Raw genomic sequence first — 9,872 nt, 5'->3', positions numbered from 1 at the left:
TTGTAGAGAATAAGTTGGAGACTTAGATTTTCTCCTTCTCTTAGCTCTCTTTTTCACTAACATCAACCACACTTTTTACATGCACCCTACAACATTTTTCTCATACCAAACACAAGGAAGAAACACCACTATTTATAGGTGTAGAATCTCTTCCATGAAATAAAAAATAAAGCTTTGGGATAATAAAATTGTAGAACATGGTTGGTGGTTATAAAATTTAATTGTTAGTAGATAATTAGTGGTAGATCATGACATTAGTGGTTTCATGAGTTACACCAAAATAATGACCACTTTCTTGTCAATTTATAACCACTATCTCACAAGAAATAATGCACTTTAATATTATAATTTAATATCAAAATGCACTAACACCAAACCAACTTAGACCAACCAAATGTTAAAAGTGGTTAATTAGAGGTAAAATTTTGAGATCAGTAAGTGAACTTTGACTTGTAAATTAAAATATTAATGACAAGAAGTTAAGAAAAAAGAATTCTGTTTTGCATGTTTTGTGTGGTATACTGAAGGATTATTATCAGGAAATAAATTGTAAGAGATGATTGAACCAAATGTAATTTGTAGGTGATCCTATGGAGTCTCTAATAAATCACAATTATTATAGTACTGTTCGATTTCTTAAATAATACTCCGTAATAATGTCGTATTTTAGATGGAGTGAGTAAATATTAATGTTGACGTAAATTTAGTATTTTCTCTTCAAGCGTTTCATTTCGATGATAAGTTTTTATTAAGTGCAAAAACTTATCCCTAAACCTTTTTCAACAGTTGTCATCGAGTTTTTACAGGGTATAATTTATTTATTTCAACAAGAAAAAGATAAAAAAGGGAGAAAAAGATTTTAAAAAAGGGAAAAGAAAAGCATGGACGGAACGTTGTATTTTGTCAAATACCTAAAGAAAAAAAGAATGCGCATTTTCCAAAATGGTAAATTGGTAGTCAACTGATCAGAATTCAGATCCATTATCTGTTAGGCAAAAGTATACAATTACACATACAAAGATTACTTACCTTAATAGAGAAAAGATCGATCCTTTTATTTTTTGTTCCTTTTGTTCACCGTTTTCCTATCTTTGAAGTCAGTTCAATAATTCTTGTCACAAACCCTAAATTCCGTACACTTGTTGATTGCAATTCAACTATCTGTTGGTCCTGATCCTTCAAATAGGTAAAATCTTTGGCATTCTTTGCTGTATTTCATTTGGGTTTTTGAAGATTAATGCTTTCTCTTATTTGTGATGTATGTCAAGATTGTATTCTTTTTGTTGCTAATAAATACCCATGATTGGATTTTTTGTTTAGAAGTAAAATCTATGTATTTCTCTATTTCCTCTGTGGGTTTTGGCATGTTGGGATTGTTCAGGTGGTTGTTTTGGGGGGGGGGGGGGGGGTTAGGTATGGATGGTAGTTTGTTTATGAAATCTTGTTGACGTCTTTTGTTAATTTTGGCTAAAAATTTGAACTACATAGTCGTATGAAGTCTTCTGCTTTGAATTTTGCTGATTAATGTTTTTTTAGTGTGCTTATTGTTGAGCTTGTGTTTGGGTTTTTGAAGCGTGCAATGTATTAGTATAACAGATAGTCAACTGAATTTTGAGGGAAATATTTGGTAATTAATAGTACTAACTCTGATGATAGACGGGTAGAAGAAAGAACAGAGCCTGATAACGGGGTATGTTGCTAAGAAAGCTCAAATTTTGTTAGCTCCAAGAGAGGGCTAAGTTTATCTCTTTTGCTAATATTCAGGGATTACGGGTGCTGTAAGTGCTGTTTAGGATATCATCGCATCACTTGTATAAAACTCTTGACTCCTGAGGAAAGACTGTTTCTCCGACTTTAATATATTCGGGAGTTATGATTTCCTGTTAATTTGTTAGACTCTTCTTTCTTTTTCCTGTTGTCTCGCTCTTATACTTTGTTTTCCTTCATCTCAAACCATTCTTCATTTTTATATTAACTGACAAACTCTCTAAACAAGTGTATCATGTGTAAATTATTCGATGGGTTAAATCATCATGACAAAGTTATAGGTCGAATAAAAGTTATAGGTCGAATAAAGAAAATGTGTCGATGTGGAAACTAGGTGCAACAAGTTGCTACTTTGTTCTGTTTGCTGTTGGTCTTCTTATGATTCTCTATTTGTCTCTTTGAGTTTGTTGCAGACTGTTGTATTTTTTCACGAAAAGCAGACATGAGATAAGAAATCCAGTGTTTCACTAATTGATTGAGATCTAACTGTGTTGTGAATGATTCTAGTGCAGAAGGGACCAGTTACACCCTTGACAACATTACCAGGAATGGTATTTTTTAGATTGCCCGGGAATTCAGTATGCCGTGGCTTTTGATAGTTAGAAGAAGCTTACCACAAAGTTAGTTGTTCCAAAGGAAGTTAGTTTGGCGAAGACTGCAGCCTTCTATGATGATGACCTCCCAATGACCCTCTTGATGGATTATTCTAGACTTCTAGTTTTGAGGAATTTCAGTGCTATAATGATTTGGTGATGTAATCATGATGAGTATGGGGTCGAGATTTGGGCAACTTTTTTTATTCTTTCTGTTTGTATCAGCTTTAATTTTTTATGTCACAGCTGCATTTGAAGAAGTGAGTGTACAAAGGGTAGTAACCGCTCCTTTAAGGAATGCCAGAACCAATATAATTGATGGTTCTGGTAAAGAATTTGATGTAGATTCTGTCAGTATAGATGGAAAAGGTGAATGGACTGGTGATAACACCAGAGTTTCTGTTTCAACAGTTGCATTGTTCACCTTGGCAATGGCTGCAGCTAGTGGTTTGGGTGCAATACCATTTTTCTTCGTGGAGTTGGATCCTCAATGGTCAGGAATATGCAATGGAATGGCTGCTGGAGTGATGTTGGCAGCGAGCTTTGACCTTATACAGGAAGGACAGGATCATGGAAGTGGTGGATGGGTTGTGTTTGGTATTTTGGCTGGTGGAGTCTTCATCCTGCTATGTAAGAAGGTGAAAGCCCTAGTTTCCCAAATTTCTTGTTGTCCATTTTTCTTCCTTCCATTAGCTTTGTATTGTATCTGATATTGAATAAAATTAAATGGCTTTATTGATTACATTAAATAGTTTTATTATCATCACTAATATCTTGTATTTGTTGTCACTACTAAGCTAGATAAAAAAGGAATATGTTCCATGGGTAATGTAAAGCTTAATATATGGCATGCAGTGCTGCCCTTCAGTATCTTTGGTCTGTTATTTTTCAAATTTTATGGGGCTGTAACATATATTTGCTTTCCCGCTATTTCCGAAATGTCTCTCATTTCGATTGTAAGTACTCTAAAGTTGACAACTTCAAAGTACTTATGATCGAAACGAGAGATACTTCCCTGTGTTTTTCTCTTGATCAATAGGAAGTTGTGGGATCCTACTTTCAAACTTCTTCTTGATGTCCTGTTTCCAAACTTTCTTGCAAGTCAGTGTCTTGAAACATTTACTGTCTTTGAAGGAAATCCATGATGTCCACCTTTATTTTCAGTTTAGTCCTTTTTCATTCTAACAAACACATGCAGAATATTTTATTTTCCATTGCTCTCTGCCCACTGTGAGGACTTTCCTGACACATCTGATAAAACTTTACTGTTCCATCTCCAGGCCACTGTTGTGTCTCCATGATTACATGTAGGTTTAGTTGTGTCATGAAAGTTCTATCATGCGGGAGCATCTGATTTTAAATGTTTCGGACTTTGATATAAAAAAATTGTAAATATGCAACTTTATTAAAAAAAATTGTAAATGTGCTATACCTTTCTTTTCTTTTCTTTAAGTTTTTACTCTCAATCACTGGCCTTCAAAAGCATATATACCAGCTTTTTACATATTTCTTTGATTTTAAGGACTAGGGTTTAAGTTTAGTCTTGACTTTTAGTTTATCAATGAAGAGAGTCACTATGCATCCTGTGGGGGTTTGCTGAGTGGTTGAGGTATAGGAGTAACAATATGGAGATTTCTGGTCTGAAATCCCACACAATACTCAGTGTGAGCCATCTGTTGCAGCTTTGCTGGAAATATACCTTTGCTTGTAGGACGTAGCAGGCTGTTTGTGCATTAGTTGAGGTGCACGTGAGCTGGCCCAAACACTACCTTTATAACAAAATTTAAAAAGAAGAGAATCACTGTGTTCTAGCTGCAATTGTTAGGATTTAGCAGAATATATAATTGAAGCTAATATTCCCTTCATATAAGTACGCTATTCATATATTTTATCTATTGAGTGTGCTGGAATTCGCAAATTAAACTTTTACAGCTAAATGCTGACTTTCATATTTGGAAATTGGAGGTGTTGGTAATTGGTATTGTGGAGTTAAGTACAAAAGCTACTGCTTTTCGGTCCCAAGTCGTTCTGTTGAGTATCAGATATAGTGTGTTATATTCTTCTTTCTGAATTCTGTTGACTGAAGGGCATACAAAAGCCTTGCCATATTACTAGCTAGTGCATGTTATATAAGCTTGACCCTGCAGGCTGAGTTTAGGATTCATCGTCTCTTCTGCGTTTGAAGTAAACTTAATTCTATTAAACGATTTATCTTTTGTGTATGAACTCTTGTTACTCTTGCATAGCTTGACAAATATCTTCATTCCCATCTTGCAATTCCTCATGTTCTATGTTTGTGTTCGTTATTCAGTTTCTTGAACAATATGGTGAAGTGAGTATGCTGGACATTAAGGGAGCAGATGCAGCAAAAGTCATCCTTGTTGTTGGGATTATGACTCTTCACTCATTTGGGGAGGGGGCTGGTGTTGGAGTATCCTTTGCTGGCTCCAAAGGTCTTTCTCAGGGTATCTTGGTAACTCTAGCTATTGCCGTGCACAACATACCCGAGGGTTTAGCTGTGAGCATGGTTCTTGCATCAAGAGGAGTTTCTCCGCAGAATGCCATGTTGTGGAGTATATTAACTTCCTTACCACAGGTGATTGAATATATACCATCTTTTACAAATTCGGATTTGGGGATATCTTAGTAGTCAACTGAAAGTTGGGATGTATTTATATTGTTCTCACTGATTCCTATAACTATTACCTGATTGTTATAGAAGTTACACCAGATTCTTTCAGAGTAGGAAACCTTCTTTTTGTTTTTGTACAGAGGGGTTCTTGAAATTTGTACTGTCTTAGCACCATCTTAGTGCTAAGTTGTTCCTCTTTTTAATATATAACTTACTTTCCTTTTTAAAAAATGTCAAACCAGATTTTGTCATTTGTGATACGCAGTCCTTGTCTTCTGTAAGAGGTGCTTGTAACGATAACTTATAATGGTCGTGTTCACTAGTATGGATTATTGCTTATTTTTTAACAAGTGAGGCATAGTATATTTTTGTTTTGTTTTCGGTTTGGTAATATTCAATTTCCATTTGTCAGTACTCATGATATGTTGATGTCTAAACCTTGAATTCCTTCTTATTGCAGCCTATCGTTGCAGTACCATCATTTATTTGTGCCGATGCATTTAACAAATTTCTGCCATTTGCTACTGGCTTTGCTGCTGGGTGTATGATTTGGATAGTTGTTGCCGAGGTCCTTCCTGATGGTTTCAAGGTAATTTGCTTCCCCTCTTAATTTTCGAAAGAGCTTTCATAACTGATATGGTGCCCTCCACCCCCCTAAAGGGGAAAAAGGAGAAAAGAAAAGGAAAAAGAGGGAGAATAGAGGATATAGAAAAATTAAAAGAATGCACTTTAGTGATCCATGATGTTTTTAATGTACTGTTCTATGGAACTTTAGATGGAGTTGACTCCTTGAATTTTATCAACTGATTAAAATCAGTAGACCAAAATGATGATGACACTTCTACTTAGCCAAGTAAAATTGACTTTATGGATGTTAGTTCAAAAGGAAATTCTCTATTTTGTAGTTTCTCATTGACAGCTTTTTGAAACAATGATAAATATTAATTCCACGACCTAAAGCTGGATCTTAGGTTTTATATTCTAGCACTATTCCTGGTAGTCCTGCACAACCCTTGCTGAAATATCGTTACATTTTCCTTTAATTTGGAACTTATGGTTCTTTGGGCGCAGGAAGCCTCACCATCTCATGTTGCATCAGCTGCTACTCTTTCAGTAGCATTTATGGAAGCTCTAAGTGCTCTGTTCCAGAGTTTTGGCCACAACTACAAGTGAGTTCATTATTTCACCTGCGCTACCTACATCTCTGCTTCCCCACCCCCTCAATGACAGGGAAAATAACTGTAGAAGAAACATATTGGTGAAGAGAAGTGGAAAGCCATACTGTTAGTCTTAGGATGATAAGTGTTTTCCACCGTTGAGATGTCTTATCTTTTTTCATTCTAGATTTGTCTTCTTTTTTGCTTTTTAGTTAATTTGTTAACTGGCATTAAACTTGAGATGGACCTCCTACTATCTGTAGCTGTATTCTGCTGCTTTGGTTTGTGGTATAACTTGTTTATCTGTCTATTTTTAATCATTGCTGCGGTCTGTTTTAGAGTGTTGATGCAACAGATAATAGGGAAAATTCTATTGACGTTGTATATTAGGGAAAGCTGGAGCCTTTTTCTGAAGGTTATGCGGTACTAATCTTAGAAAATAATATTCAGGGTTTTATGGGATGTTAAGATAAGATTTTTTGGAAGTCAAGAGAATCATTAAGTGTTTTTATGATATCAGAGCAAAATGTCTCATTGTCATTCAGGTTTGTATAATTTGTTGTTTTTATAGCAAGGTTACCTAAGGTTTAAAAGACTTGCCTGGGAAAATGAATCTATAATATTTTTATGCAATGTATGTTTTTTAAGTTTGATATGGATTCTCCTTTAGTATGACAGTTTGATGTATCCTGTCTTTGCAATGGCAGTTCGGAAGATGCTTCCGCCTTCCTTGTTTCTCTACTTTTTGGACTGGGCCCACTGCTTGGTGGTGTATCTCTTGTTGCATTTGCTCTTGCTTTTCGTCTTCAGCATGCTCTCCTGACTGGTGTAGCCTGCGGCACAGCCTTCGTCCTCGGTGCATGGCGTCCATTGCAGCTAGTCTTATCTTCAAAGATGGGGTTTATTCCCCTTGTATCGCTCCTCGCAACAGGATTCTCATTTTCCCATTTTTCAACGGCTAGCATCACTAAAATTGGAAGTCGCAAGAGGACTTCAGCAGATACTTTATCTACTGTAACCGGATTTCCAGTTAGTGCTCTCACCCTTCAGTCAATCCTGTGTTGTGCTGCAGTTGCCCTCCATGCACTATCAGAGGGGCTTGCTTTGGGGGTCGCTGCACCTAAAGCTTATGGACTTGGTCGGCACATGGTTCTTCCTGTCTCACTTCATGGACTACCACGTGGTGCAGCTGTTGCTAGCTGCATTTACGGAGCAACTGACAGCTGGCATGCATCCCTTTTAGCTGCTGCACTTGTTGGCTTTATAAGTCCGTCATCTGCAATCGGAGCAATACTTGCAGGTATTGACTACAGTGGTCTGGACCACATCATGATGTTTGCATGTGGGGGATTACTTCCATGTTTTGGGAGCATTTTTAAGAGGGCAATGAGTCTCGAAAAGCAGAAGAGTATTACGGGACTGATAATAGGCATTTTGTTTACGAGTATTTGTCTAGCATTTACCAAGTTGGTTTGCTTGCATACACCTTACTGCAACTCTGCACCAGAAGCTGTTAGGTGATGAAGTTGCATAAATGATAACGTTTTGGATATATTGACCTCAAAGTTAACTCAGTTTGCGCCCAGCCTTGTGCGCTTCAAACTCACTGAAGGCTGGTTGATTAGATTTTTCGCGGCAAAGGAGCTATACAGCAGTACAGGAAGTTCATCGGGGGAGAGATGGGATTGTCTATTGTACATTAGTTTAGACTTTATTTTGTTGGAAGTGAAAGCCTTTTAGCGATAATTGAACGATATCCAGAAGTATATTCATGACGAATGAAAGATATTTTATGCATATTCTGTATTTGAATATAATTCTGTAGAATGGCATGTTTGCGCTTTCCTCACTTGTGGGATTTTACTGGGTGGTTGTTGTTATTGGTATGTTTGCTCTTTCAAGCTGTGTAAATATCTAATTTTTGCTCGTTTTAGTTCTCCTATATTACATTTTTTCTAGGTTTATTGTAGGTTTATTGTGTGTGTGTATAGATTTTAGAATTAGACTATAATTAGTTTGTTAAGGGGTTAAAAGGATTGCGTTTTTGCATTTGTGATCCAAATTGGGTCGAATTTTGAGGAAAATCAGTAGCCCAATTGTTGGCTTGCCAAGACCCAAATCAAAATGACGTCGTTTCACTTAATGAATTCAAGACTCAATCTGACCCATTTAACGACTCTCATTCACTCCCCATCCCAAGTATTTAAAGCCCTAAATCCCCAAATTTTGACCCCCCATTTCCCCAATAATCTTTCTTTCTTCACTCTCTCTTCTCCCTCTCCATACTCTCCCCACGACTGCCTTGCTCCGCCGCCGGAAATTGACCACGGTAGCGGCCAGCCCCCAATCATCCCCAAAATCGCACCATCTCCTCTCCTCCTCCTCTCTCCATATCTCTAACTCAAGGCCTCAAAATCCCAACCAAACTCCATTAATCTCCAAAAAATTGAAACCCTAGCCACCCCTTTCTCTTCAAATTCGTCAAGTTTGAGACCTCACCACCATTAATTACCTACACGAGTGTGTAGATCTTTCCTTGATTTATCAAATAGTATTATTTTGAACCCAAAATTCCGGCGGTCACCATTGCTCGCCGCCTCTGCCACCGCCATTGCTTCTCCGTTTTATTTTTTTTCGACCCAAAGGCACTTGTTCCCTTTTGGCAAGACGTCGGAATGTATTGGTTTAACGTCTGCCAAAAAGAAACATGCGCCTCAGGGTCGGACAACCACCACTTGGCATACTCGGCATCGTCTCGTTGCTTGATGTGACGTCGAATGTCTTGGAGTTTGGTATAAACTCGCACTCTAATCTTTTCCCCCTTTTTCGTAATTTTTGTTTTTTCCCCATTTAAGTTTAGGTTTTAGTTTAATTTTCCGTTTTCAATTAATCGTGATCGTTAGTTTGTGTTTAATTTCATTAACATTCTTCAATCGGAACCTTCGAGACAGTAGAAGTCTGACCTTCCCATCTTCATCTATCGACTCAGGGCTGTTGGTCGTTGCTTAAATACTTTCGAATCAGGCACTTAGTCGTTTGTTTAGGTTGCTATTAATCGTTGTTCGATAGCTTATCAATGTTCATTTAAGTTATATTTTAGGCAGTGTTTCCTAATTTCAATCGTCTACTATTAATTCTCATAACTCGATCGACTTTAGTTTACCTAGTTTGAATACTTAGTTTGATTACATTTTAAGTCTTGTTTCTGCTTTGCTAGTTCGTAGTTGGTTTGAATTTGAGTGTATAAGTTGAATTTTAGTCATATGTTGATAAAAGCTAAATACTTGATTATAAGGTACCTGTTTGGTTACTTTTTTACTGTTCATGTGTTTTTAGGAGTACAAAACTCAAAAAAAGTCTGTCATTGTTTGGTAAAAATACTATATTTTGGACAGATTTTGAATCAAAAGTCTGTCCTTTGAATAGCTAGACATTGCTTCTTCTTCTATAAAAGACTACATGATCTTTACACATTCTACACATGTTTCACACTAAAAAAAGAACATACTTTGAGAGAAAATATCCCAGAATACCAAAGACTTTAAGAATTTTCTTTTATGGGTTTAGTTCCTTCAAAATCTTCTATTTTATTGGGTTTGTTCTCTGGACTTTCCACTGGTCTTCACTGCTGATTTGTTTGGTTTGTTTCAGCATTTAAGTAACCACTTTACCTTGTAATGTAGACTTTTTATTGCAATGTTTGAACGAGGTTAAATTTCTGGG

At 36.6% G+C, this 9,872-nt stretch overlaps 1 protein-coding gene across 2 annotated transcripts; it reads left to right on the top strand.

The window, feature by feature from the left end:
- Nucleotides 839-8,054, top strand: LOC109227270 (putative zinc transporter At3g08650). Of its 2 annotated transcripts, none has more exons than XM_019392366.1 (6): nt 839-1,186; nt 2,280-2,998; nt 4,672-4,956; nt 5,453-5,581; nt 6,064-6,161; nt 6,857-8,054. In XM_019392366.1, the coding sequence occupies exons 2-6, from the start codon at nt 2,528-2,530 to the stop codon at nt 7,668-7,670; spliced, it is 1,797 nt and encodes a 598-aa protein (XP_019247911.1). In that variant the 5' UTR covers nt 839-1,186; nt 2,280-2,527; the 3' UTR covers nt 7,671-8,054. The 2 variants fall into 2 exon arrangements, with proteins under 2 accessions (XP_019247911.1, XP_019247921.1); XM_019392376.1 differs by having other exon boundaries at nt 2,275-2,998.

Source organism: Nicotiana attenuata, chromosome 1 (assembly GCF_001879085.1).
Source record: "Nicotiana attenuata strain UT chromosome 1, NIATTr2, whole genome shotgun sequence".
Taxonomy (NCBI): domain Eukaryota; kingdom Viridiplantae; phylum Streptophyta; class Magnoliopsida; order Solanales; family Solanaceae; genus Nicotiana; species Nicotiana attenuata.
Note: the sequence above shows the minus strand (reverse complement) of the source record. Positions and strands in the feature narration are given on the sequence as shown.

What these genes read in the sequence shown, in the direction of transcription:
- LOC109227270 (XM_019392366.1), top strand. Translation starts at nt 2,528, where the DNA reads ATGATGAGTATGGGGTCGAGATTTGGGCAACTTTTTTTATTCTTTCTG. An exon ending in TCATCCTGCTATGTAAGAAG is followed by an intron (nt 2,999 to 4,671) that starts GTGAAAGCCCTA and finishes TTCGTTATTCAG; the next exon opens with TTTCTTGAACAATATGGTGA. An exon ending in TATTAACTTCCTTACCACAG is followed by an intron (nt 4,957 to 5,452) that starts GTGATTGAATAT and finishes TTCTTATTGCAG; the next exon opens with CCTATCGTTGCAGTACCATC.